Source organism: Phaenicophaeus curvirostris, chromosome 1, assembly GCF_032191515.1.
Source record: "Phaenicophaeus curvirostris isolate KB17595 chromosome 1, BPBGC_Pcur_1.0, whole genome shotgun sequence".
Classification (NCBI taxonomy): Eukaryota; Metazoa; Chordata; class Aves; order Cuculiformes; family Cuculidae; genus Phaenicophaeus; species Phaenicophaeus curvirostris.
This window is the reverse complement of record NC_091392.1, coordinates 52057772-52070252: the sequence shown is the minus strand read 5'-3', so window position 1 is coordinate 52070252 and position 12481 is coordinate 52057772. Positions and strand designations below refer to the sequence as shown.

General features: G+C 35.3%; 1 protein-coding gene across 1 annotated transcript in view; it reads right to left on the bottom strand.

Moving 5' to 3' along the window:
• PTPRQ (protein tyrosine phosphatase receptor type Q) overlaps positions 1-12481 on the bottom strand; it is a 139421-nt gene that overhangs the window by 69609 nt on the left and 57331 nt on the right. The window contains exons 34-36 of the mRNA XM_069858203.1: positions 11297-11417; positions 7396-7556; positions 6529-6674 (exon numbers count right to left, since the gene is read on the bottom strand). Of these exons, the coding sequence (XP_069714304.1) occupies positions 6529-6674; positions 7396-7556; positions 11297-11417 (428 nt within the window). The remainder of the gene's footprint in view (positions 1-6528; positions 6675-7395; positions 7557-11296; positions 11418-12481) is intronic.

The following is a 12481-nucleotide window of genomic DNA, read 5'->3' as shown; positions in this document are numbered from 1 at the left end:
GTTTATTGTTTGACATCTATTGTTATTCCTGCTATGGAGTACCTAACTGACAACTCCTGTCTTTTGTAGCATTTGAATGCCAATCCACCTTTTTATAAACATATTAAATCTGTAACATTGCAATTTGTTTATCCGCACTGCATCAAGAAAAATGACAAAAAAGTATTACCCACTAACCGTTCATAGATCACATGATCACAGATGCAGTTGTTTGGCCTGATCTGAATGAAAGAAATCAAAGGACTCCTCTCACTTCATCCCATTTTTATGAGAGTACACCTTACAAAATGTTTTCCGAATTTGAATTTAAAATTTCTAGTGACACAGATCTCACCACAACACTTGTTAAACTGTTACTTTTGTTAGTTCTCCTTTCCATTAAAAACATGCCATTATTTCTAATGCAAATATCTATATCCAGTGGATTGTGTAAAACTGAAGGAACCAACAGAATTTCTCTTCCTTGTGCAATTACTTGCTCACAGAAGGATTGCACCAGAACTGATTCCCATTTTTTAAATTATATTAATTTTTTTAATACAATATTTAATTAAATAATATTTAATATTTTTAATTATATTTTTAAAAATCCACTAAAACTGACTGTTGCAATAGGTTAATGCTCTAGATCAGCCTCTCTGAGGAGGCAAGTGCTGTTTGGTATGAAACATTTAGGAAACTTAAAAGAAAAAACCAAATAAATACAATTACTTATGCAAGGTCAGCTATACCACATAACTGAATGTGTCAAATCACCCGTGCTTCACAGGAACCTGACTTAGATGATCCAAAGAAGTCTGGTTCCTGATTGGAAAACCTTTGAGAGGTCATAACCATATTCAGCTCCAGCACCTGGCAGAAAGTCAAAGTTTGCTCTTGATTTGGAGAGTCAGTATCATTCCTCTCCAGCACTCTGACTGCCCCATTCAGAACCGATAAAGTCATGTTAATTTTTCTACATAGCAACATTTCATGGTGAGCTGGATTTTGCCCATTGTCCTGACGAATTGACTAGTACACAATCTAGTTATTAGGCCTGTCCGTGCTACATCTTATTTGCACCCTCTCACTACTGAAAATCAAAGATGGCTTTAAATTAAATGCTTTCCTAAAAAGGAGAGGCTGTGATAGAAGACTTACTAAAACAGGAGGAAAGTGACAATAATGTTTGTAAATTGATAGTTCAGTATGCAATCTTGACATCTGTTACCAATATGTATCAATTTATATATTCTTCATGAACTCCACCATTTATTGGTACAGGCTTTCTGACTGTAGAAAGCAAAAGGTGACACTCTCACTCATTTATCTGAGACTTTTTTATCAATATCTGCAGACATGATTTTAGCTACAGTCAGTCATACTTGCCTAACATAAACAATTAAGCAGTTTGTTTGGCAATGAAATTGTAAGCTTTTGTTTTGAATGCAGAACAGAAGCTGCACAAAGTGGCAGTAAGAATTTCTATACCCACGGCTATTAACAGAATTAAAGCACAATGCTAGGTTTGTCTGAAAGATTAGATAAAGTCAACACCAGTCAAAATACAATGGAATGCCGCCTTAATACATTACTTTTTTCTAAACATAGATGGAACCTCACACTATCTTGACATAACTAAGTGAAAAGGACTGGGAAGAGCTTTGCTTTACACTGGGGTAGGGTAAGATATAGGAGACAAAGGATTAGATTCTATGGAATTTAATTCAACTTTCTGATGCTCAGGTATAATATGAGGAAAAAACCCCTCTGACGCAGAAGTGTAATTCTACTAGCATCTAATTTTTTAGATTATTGTTCTATATAGTAATTATTATTAATTTTAATTTTTAATATCTATTGCTAAGAATAAAAATATTACCTTAAATAATACTCTGAGTTTTCAAGGTAAAAATATCAAAGGTACCACATCAAGTTTTGATTCTATATTTAATAGGACTTTATTGGTATGAACAGCTGAAAAATTCAACTCTTAGTTTAAATGCATACCTTTACAATTTAGTCAGCTGTCTGGCATTGAAGGACCCAGTGAACCAACGTGACATTATAACAACAGGCTTTTTGGTGGGTCAACAAAAACTGCTTTAAGAGGCATTCTCCTTACTACAAGGAGCCCAAGGACTGGGGGTTACCTCAAACTTCTGATATGACAAAGTATTAGAAAAGAAAGAACATATAATTAAGAGTGAGGGTGAGCAGGAAGAACTGTGTGGGTACAAACTGAGAAAAGATGCAGCTTGCACTAATTGTACCCTGGGGATAGAACACTATAGGAAGTTTTACAATTAACCGTGGCTGCAGATGAAAGCAAACAGCTTAGGATTTTTGGCTACAGCTGAAGAAAGTATTCCTACTGTACCCTTCTTCGTCCATACATGAAAGAAGTTTTGACATAGCAAAGTATCAGATTATTAAAAGCAGCTAAGTGTAAGCAATACACACAGGCCATGAAAGTGTCAGCAGAAAGCAGTATCTTCTTCACCCCAGGAAGCAGCAGAAATTTCCAGTGGCCTAAAGCTGCGATTAGTTGTATATAGACCACACAGTGCTGCTGTTCTTCACTCAATCTTTTTCTCCCATTCTGGTTCCCTCTTTAGGTTCCTTGTATTGCACTGTTGTTTTGAGTTAGAATATCACATACTTGACCCTGGCAATCAGGTGAGAGTGCTGACAAAGGGCTAATCCAAGCCATTCCTCTAGGAGTGTAAAGCACACTGTTTCAGTACCAACCTAAGTGAAAATATGCCCTTTTTGTGTGCTGTATCATTCTGAAGGCATCTTTTCAAAAAAATTGCAGTGTATTTTAAGGAAGCTTTATGCCTGTTTTGGTTATACTGGTGAAAGAAAATGATTGTTAATATTGCACATTGCTTGCATCCCTTGTCTGTATCTCGAGGACAGATCAAGCCATATTTCACTCTGAACCGTATCCAGTCATGTTCACTTAGGTTGGCTTAAAGCACAGGAGTAGTATGATTTAGTATCTAATGTTCAGCCTATAAATGGGTGGTGGGCTAGTGGGCTATTTTTTTTTTTCCTCTGCTTAGCTCCTGGTTCCCCTGTTTGGTTTGGCAGAGCTGGACAGTCATCATCCGTACTGAAATTCCTGTACTGGACAACTTTCTCAAGGCATAAATTTATAGTTGTAATTAGCATCTTTCCCACTTCCTTGCTAATCAAAACACAAAAATAGAGAGATTGAATAAAAGATTTTATTTGAATCAATGATATCTCTTATAGATCAGTATTCTTCAATGATAAGATAATTATTTCCATAGATTCTTTGACTTCCTTGCTTATTGAGACTGAGAACATAGGCAGTATGATTGCTTCAAGCTTCATGTAAGGAAACCACAGAGCAAATTTGCAAAGCTGCTATTGCAAAAAGTGAAAGCTTGAGCTGTAGGAATCAGAGAAGTGAGGTGAACAAGAGATACAGCGCCATGTCATCTGTGTAAGAAGTGGCCTTTAGCAGAGTATGTTCCATATCTTCACTGCACTGGGGTTGAGTAGCGAACGTAAACCAAACAGTAACGTTTTCCTATGGCAGCAGAAGGTGGATGATAAATCTGAACTTGAACTTGGCCCAGTGCAAGCGATGGTTTCTTCTATTTGGCCGCTAGTCATTCCTCCCTCTCTGACATTTTAACAATCTGTCAGCATTCAAAGAAACAGTTTACTCATCTACCAAAATCCTCAAATCTAATCTCTGTCACTAAGTTTTTCCTTCCGCTGCTCTGGTTCTGAATCCTAGGTCTGAGCATCCCAGGCCTTCTGACTTCAGCCATAGTGTGATTTTTCACATACACCTATAAAGCAAAGAAATTATACATTACTTTTCTGCCCTGTGAAGGTATGTAACTGTTTGGACTTTTTTTCTTTTTTAAAAAAAACCACTATTTTTTTCTGCAAGTTTCTGTATCATGTGAAGGAGTAAACTGCATCAGGTCTTTTGATTTCCCTCCCCCATCCCCCAATGCTTTACACTGCAGCTACTGATTTCCTGGTTTTAACTATGCTATTTATATTTATTAGGTTTTAATATGCCCGAGAAGTTTGAGAACATGTGAGGAGAAATGACAACTTCAGACAACAGAATAGTAGTAGATTTAGTATGATTTTTATGTCTATTTCAGAATATGAAAGCATTTGAAGATGTTAATTAGCTAGAGATTCTTCAGTTGGGTTGCTTTTCAGGCATCTAGGAGATATGCTTAAAGATTTGGACCTCTATTATTACCTTCTGACAAAGAAGATGAAGGACTGGCAAAGAATGGTTGCCTATAGCAGCATGTCTGAGGAGGCAGGTTCCTAGAAATGTGAAAACATCACCTACTTTTTTAATTCTCCTGTAGCTTTTCCCAAACTGAAATACAGTTTGTATAAACAAGCAGAATGGTGACCTAGCTGTGGATTATTCCAACCAAGGATTGTTTTTTTTGTAAATGTGTGCAAAGCAACACTTATCAACAGACCCTGTGACTGTGTGGCTATACTTCTAAGTTACAGATAGTTGTAAGTAGTATGTGTGCATACACTCATACAGCTTACAATTCACTATATATGTTATATCTATCTAATATATACATACACACACATATCAGGTCAGCTTGCACACATGCATTTCTCTGTTTTAAAGAGTAATATAAAATATCTGACAAAAGGTAGAAGGGGAAAGTTGTTTTGTTCTCCTGTTTCAAATCTGTCTTGCACTTACAGGAATACCAAAGTACAGAATAGGAGTGCAATGTAGGAGTGCAATACCATAGTTGCCAAGCCAACTATTTAACAGAAAGGCATGTGAATGGCAGAGGGAGTTAAGGGGAGTGGCCGGGTTAGGAGTGGATGATGATTTGAGAGATTAAAGGTGATCCTCCACGGTCAGTAAGAGACAGATGCAACAGTCGCTGAAACCTATCTTCTCACAGCTTTCTGCAGAGGGATAGGTTAAAAAGCAAAGCTGGAAGGGCAAAAATGGTAGTCTCCACACCTAGAAGCGGAGCTACTGTCAGCTATTTTCTGCTGTCCAGCCCCAATATGCCAAAGTAGAGGTTACTTCCACCCATGCCACCATCCTGTCCTTGCCCAACTACATCATGTGATAATGAAACCGGACCCTCACCTGTTTGGGGCAGTGCTACTGTGCTCCATCTTCCCTATCTTGCTCCTTCATTTCCAGAGTCCTGGGAATGTCCAGAGGCATTATAGCTCTCAGTTATCAGTTTCACTTTACTCATTCACCTCAGAGTTCCATCTTCCTAAAGGTAGGAAGAGCCCAAGTCTGTAGTCCTCCTCTAAAATCACTTGAGTTTTCCAAGAATTAGATAAATGTAGACACTCTTCACTGGATGGTCTAGTTCAGGTAAAGCACTGGTGTAAAAGTTTCTCCAGCGATTTTTCAGGCTAAGAAAAATACTGTTGGTATAGCAGCACGTGCAAGAAGAGGCTGAAGTGCTGAACTGTGGCCCTGATTTTAATCTCATCAGAATGCGAATTCATGGCACGGTCCTGCTTCCATCTGAAACTATGCAGATGGAGCCTGGCAAGCACACAGCTTCACAGCAGTCAGAGAAGTGTATATACTGAAGTGTGTCAGCAATTACTCAGTCACAGATATTTGTAAAATTTGTGAATAATTTTTCTAACTATCCTTAAAGGCATGCATACCTCACACTAGATATATCTTGAGAATAAACTTATGCAGCAGAATTAACTTTTCATGCATTATTTTCTTCACTACTTTTCTTCCACATATGTAAAATTTGTAACCAAATACCTGTAGAGAAAGCTTATTTCTCGTTATTGTATTTCTGTATCATAACATATTCTTAGAGAGGAGGACAGAAAAAATATATATTCAATTAAGAAATGCAGCGCATAATTAAGGATGAACATAGCAACAGAAAAAATCTACATGTTAATGTGTGGATCACCAAAAAATCATAAATAACGTTTTAGTTATATACCTTAACCTAGGAATCTCAATATCTATGCTAATATGCTAAACAGTAACTTCCTTTGGAGAGTAACAAATATATGATATAATAATGTATTCACTACTTTGACATTATCTTCTTATTTTCAGTACTGTACAAACATGCATGAAAAAGTAAAAATAGAACTGTTACAGAAATTTATTCAATTTGATAGTTTAGACTAAAATAACCTGTCTTAAGGATGTACAGTGAATGTAATGAGTTTGGTGCTTATCTGTCTCTGTTGTGCATGTATATGCATTACATGTATGTTAGTGTAAATACATGTACATATAACCTTTGCAGTATGGAATATTATACAAAACCTACTTTCTTTAATGCTTATTGATATGAATGTCCAATGAGATGCACAACCCAACACAAGACACGATTACAAGATGTGCTTCTGTCTTTATAAGTTAAAAAAACTTCCTTGTGATAAAGGAAATACGAAAAATCAATATATTGATAACCATAAAATTGATTTAATTGTTAATGAATTATTAGAACACTTAAAGAATTCTACAAAAGAAGAATATAAAAATAAGCTTACCTGTATGAATATTCCTGAATTATTTTTTAAATAAACTGAGTAGTACCGAATGTTTCCATTAGGCTTTTGAGGAGGAGACCAGAATAGCATTATTGATGTGGAAGTAAGGTTTCTGTACACCACATCTTTCGGTGGATCACTTGGTGCTGGAAAAATGTTAAGTTTTAGCATACCTAAGTCAAGGTTTTGCATATTTTAGTGGCCAAGAGACATCCACTATAGAGTTGAAAACATCCTACGTCAAATGAAACATGTTTCTGTTCATGTTATAAACTGCTTCTGGAACTGGTGAAATAAAATAGTAGATGTAAATAAACTTCTAAAACCCTATTTTTTCAGACACATTGGTATTTATCTTCATTTGTAAACTGATAATATTTTCTTATAGAATTTGTCCTGCACTTACTAGTTTGGGCACATGGAAAGTCTAATTTGCAAACATGGAAGCTGACTGAGTCAGGCCTTTACGCTTTATATATAGTGAACAGGGAAAAAAAGGATTTGTTTCAGAAAACCTAAATTAAAAGCCTTGAAAGATTTCGAAGAGTATCTTCCATATCGGAAGTTGTGTCACAGCAAGATTAAGCAAAGAGCTATTACAAAAAATTAATTGGATTTATTCCAAAACTTAAAATTATATTATTTTAATCTTACCTGTCTTGAAGGGAAATGCAAAGTTTTGCTCAGTGAATTAACATATACTCATCATAATTTTATGGAGTCGTTTATGCATGTGCATAGACAAAGACAAAGGGAATGTCTGTTCTTGACCAGTGAAATACCACTTCTACTTCAGTGGCTTTATTAACTTAAATTAGGCTGACAGAAATTTAACAATGAATAAAATTAAAATATATATAAACTTACCTCCTTCGGAAGTTCTGAATATAATAGGATCACTTTTTATGTTGCCATCTCCAAATCTTGTACTTGCTGTTAGGTAAGCACTATATTCACAGTTATTTTCCAGGTCTGTGAATTGCAATGACGTTTCTGTTACATTAACACTCCTTTCTGACATTTTACTCCTAAAGAAAAAGCAGTTTATTAATTGTATCTGCACACACACCATTTCTGTATGTATACAACTGTGGCATAGATATAAAATTGAAAAATGCAATATTGTGGTAAGTACAATTTTTTAGGCTCTAAGGAAAGACTGGGATAACTTGTCTTTTATGTTAAGAAGCTGACTTTTACACTGTTGCGTCACAATAGAGCTCTTAATTTTGATTTGATTTTTTTCTAACCCCCATACCCCAAAAATATATTTGTAAATTACATCAGCAAAGACAATGGAACATCAAGGAGGAGCATGTCTATCCAGTAACTGCTATCAAATGGTTGTGTGGTACCCTTGGGAAGGACACAGTAGGGCATAACTAAACTTGCTCCCCGGACAGGAATAGCGAAATATAAAAAGATTATAGCAGGGAGCATGCCCTACTGTGACTCTGTGAAATTGGTCAGAAGGCTGAAGTTATAAATGGCATAATAGAAGATGATATGGAACAGGAATTAGCTGGTGCTGAGTTAATTCTGGTGGAATGCAGCAGGGGATCAGAATGCAACTCTAGTCAGGTCAAAACCCGCCTAGAAAGACTACAAGATGTAATGTTAATAAAACGCTGGTATTAACATAGGTATGAAATGATTATCAGAAAGTAAAGTAAGATACAGAAATAAGGGAATTGAATTTTCAAAGTCTGTTATTCTTCATTAAATTAATGTAATATTTTATGAAAAAATAGCAGGAAGAAAAGCCAGCTAATGTTCCATTTCTGCAGAGAATTCTGTATGAGAGCGTGCCCTATGCCTTTAATGGGATTTTGTACAGAGATGATAATTTGACAAGTAAAATTAAACGTCTTGCTCCAGGAGTCACTGTGGAGGTCTTTACAAACAAGAGAATGAGTTCTAATTCTAAAAAAAAGGAAGGAGGGGGAAAAAAAAAGGAAAAGGCTGATTCAAAATAGATGGACAGATTTTCATCCTTTGACAACCAATGCATTAACAAAGATCACCATCTGATACCTCTTAAACAGAGGTAGAGTAACAAACAATTGGAATGAGAGAAGTATGAAAATGAATAAACTATTTTCACCATATTCCTTTCAGATTTTGAGTGGAATGTCTCTTGATGTGCAAAACAGTCTTGCTAACAGAGAAAGTTAGCAATAATTTACATTTTTCCCAAACTTCGGATATTTTGAATAGTCAGTAAAAAGATACAAAAGGTTGCAGCTGCAGTTATCAAATTCTATACAAAGAAAAGACAATTTTCTTGGATCTTTGCCCAAGGTATTCTTATTATGGAAAAATTTAGATGGTATAATTTAAGTAAGAGGAAATTCCACAGCTTAATGCTGCAAACACTTCCACTCTGAGTAACTGCATTCTTATAACATCTTATTTGCCAAAAAATGTTTCCACAATCGGGCCTAGTTAGGAAGAAGAACAAAAGCTTGGGGTGTTTCAAGAAAAGCTGACTTCCTGTTTAGAAACAACAGAGATTCCAATCAAAACAATAAAAAAATACTGATCAAAGTGAGTGCAGTCTTCATAGATGAGAGAGTACCCAGCAGAATAAGCTTAGCCAAGGAAATTTAGTGAAGAATAACATTAAGTTTTAAATGAGATCCTCCAGAAACCTAGAAAAAAGAGGTTCTAAGAAATTGCATACTTTCACTTGACAAAGACAGGTACCATATTTTCTTAAAAATCTGTACCTCCAAGTAGATCTAGTCAGAAGTTATCTCACAAAAAAAATTGCTGAAGAGGATAATGTTGAAAGACTGCATCTATACGCAATTTCAGCATTTTTTTTCAATATGCCTTTAACACTTTAGACCTGCAGACTCTGGGAGAATGAGTTTGTAGGCTCAAGGCATGCAGAAAGTTGATACGCTACCCAAACCCACCTTGTCCTGAGATAAATTCCATGAAAGGTAGTAACAACAAAGGTGTTACAGGTATTACCTTTTCTATTACAGTAGTTGTGGATTCTGGTTCCCAGTCCATGAAGGAAAGGTTAGCAAATGCTCTATAGCTGTTGCAATATATTTCAGATAAAGAACTTTTATCAAGCATCCGTATTAACCTTCCTGGTTTTGTTTTATTGAGAAGCTCTGGGATTACTAATCTCACATAAAATATATTGAATACCTCCCAAAAGCAGCAACTATGGCACAGCAGTTCGACTTGTCAAATCTCACCCTGGAATGCATCTTATGAAATTGTATAGACAACTCTGTAATATACTTAAAATTCCTCTTTCACTCCCCTCCCCAAAAATCCCCCAAGCCCAAAGTCTTCAAGGAAGGAGTGAAGTTGTGGCTCCTTCCAAGGCAACGGGAGTTTTTCTCCAATGCCCTTGCCACAAGATGATACCTAATGCCTCTCTAATTTTAGATGTGGCACAGTAAGGACAGATAAGACAGAGCAAGGAGAATATGGAAGCAAAAAGGACAAGGCTAACAGGAAAAAGTTATGTGGTTCCTTAATTTAAATATCTGGTAAGATGGAGCAATTAATAGGTTTTTTTAAAATAATTCCTACTAACTAATTTGTCATAATAACAAAACCAGTAAGCTTTAAGGCAATATAAGGATGAAAAGTTACATAAACTTAAGTCTTTGAACACAGCCTGTATCAAAAGCATAATCCTTATCATGAAGTAACTCTTTCCTAGCTAGAGGACAGCCTTTTATGAAATGGGGTTTTTTTTGTGACTAAAGAGCACCAAACCTTGCAAATAGAGTAGAAGTAACAAGACAACCCAAATTTAACTTTTTCTGGAAAGAAGAGCTTGCTGCTGTTCACTTTATCAACAATTTAGAAAGAGCTTACAATTTAAAAAAAATCAATTGAAACTGAGCTCAAGCCCTACCACAAAACTATCAAGTAATATTAAAATAACAAATGTAAGTTCAATAGTAGTGTATTTATAATAACTGCTGATTTCACATCTGGTTCATATCTCATAAGATGCTCTCACTCTAGTACTTGCTTCCTGAACCTTAGTAGTGGCAATAAAATGGTACAGCATTAATGCAATATATTAGAAGTGATCAATAACAAAAGCTTTTCACTCCTAGTAGAAGTTATATATATTTCTTTGAAAACATGCCACATCAGTAGACCAAACTATATTATCTGTATAGGACAGATGCTGCAAGTTTTAAAGCGACAAAACTCCTTCTTAAAGATGAAAAAATATTCCAGGAGGGATGACAGAAAAACAAAATAAGGAAAAAGAAAGGATGGCTAGAAAAAAAAAATCTGTTAAAAATACTTGTTTGCTATGAGTATAATATATACTAAATATAAAGTAGACATAACTGATGTCACATAAAAAGACTCATAACATTGCTCTTAAACATTTCCTATGAAAGGAAGCAATATTCCTTTATTTTAAGCCTATTTCAAACCTCCTTGAAAATTTAGCATAGGTTTGTGCCCTGCCTTACAATAGGCCTACTCAGAATACAACGAAAATAGTCGCCATGCTCTAATTTATATTTTCATTGATTTACTGCAATATAACCTTAAAAAAAAGTTAAAATTGCTTACAAAACATTTAATACCCCAATTTTCAGCTACTACATTATGTCTGAATTTGTATAAACAAAAGGCTAGTATTATAAGTGCTGGATGAATATTCATTCTCTAAAAACATGTAATCAACACATTGTGTAAGAAAAATCTAACATTCCTGATAGGTTACAGATTACTATTTATCCTCTGAACTATTTCCAGAAAATCTTACCAGACATAAACTGTGTAATAGAGGATAATTCCGTTTGGCTCCAGTGGAGGTTTCCATGACAACTTCACAGTGACACCCGACAACTGTTTTACGGAGAGAGATTCTGGAGGAGAACTTGGAGCTATAAAATGAAAGAACAGGACACAACATCTTGTTAAACAGCTAAGATCGATGGGATACACAGCACCCTTAAATAGGTTTTTTATTATTTGTGATGGAAAGTGAATTTTGTAGTACAGCAGTAGAGTATCCATCAACTAATGTTAAGGCACAGCTTCTTTTCCTTTTTCTGACAGATGATAAAAGAAGATTTTGCATGGTGGTGTTAGAACATCTGTTTCTGTGATTCAATGGAAAAAGTACTTCATGAGAAAACAGAGCAATGGGTAGGTCACAGTGATTCACCTACCAGGCAAATACATTGCTGTAATACAGTTTTTGTCCTTCTATTAAAAGCAAGAGCTTTATAGGTACAAACACACGTAAAATACAGCAAAATAGTTCCCCTGGGGAAAAAGAGGTGCTGTAAAGAATTATGAGAAGCACCAAAAGGTGGAAAAATTGATAAGCATGACATTGAGAGATGATAAAAATGTGGGATACTAGGCAGCGGTAAAATCTATTCACTTCATCAAATAAGGATGACATTCACACATTTAACATGTCACAAGGACAAATAGAAAAATAGGCATTGACTGAGACCTTTAAAATTAATGTTAAGATGAACTCTGCATGACACCATATCGCAACTGTGTAGGGAAACACTGTAAGTAAATGTAAATATTAGACCACGTTTGATTTAATTCTAACTGAATTACTCTAAAGTTCATATAAATATTTCTGAGGACAAACATACCTATATGTGCATAAGTGCTACTGCTTTGTACTAGCGTGATGGGAAGAGAAGTAAATCTTTTTTTGTTATCTTGATTCACAGATGTAATATAGTAATATTAGAATTAATTTGTTTTTCTCAAATTAAACCAAAGAACATCATGCAGTAAAAATTCAGGTCATAGCTGTAGTCATGCATGGAAATTGAGAATATGAGCATAGCTGTTAGCGAATCTATGAAACATTTGGTCCGAAACTTGGAACACTGTGTTCCTGTGAATGAAGTACATGTGGTGTATTATGAATATTTTTGTTTTTCAGTTGTTCATTCTTTCATATCTCAAAAGTTGG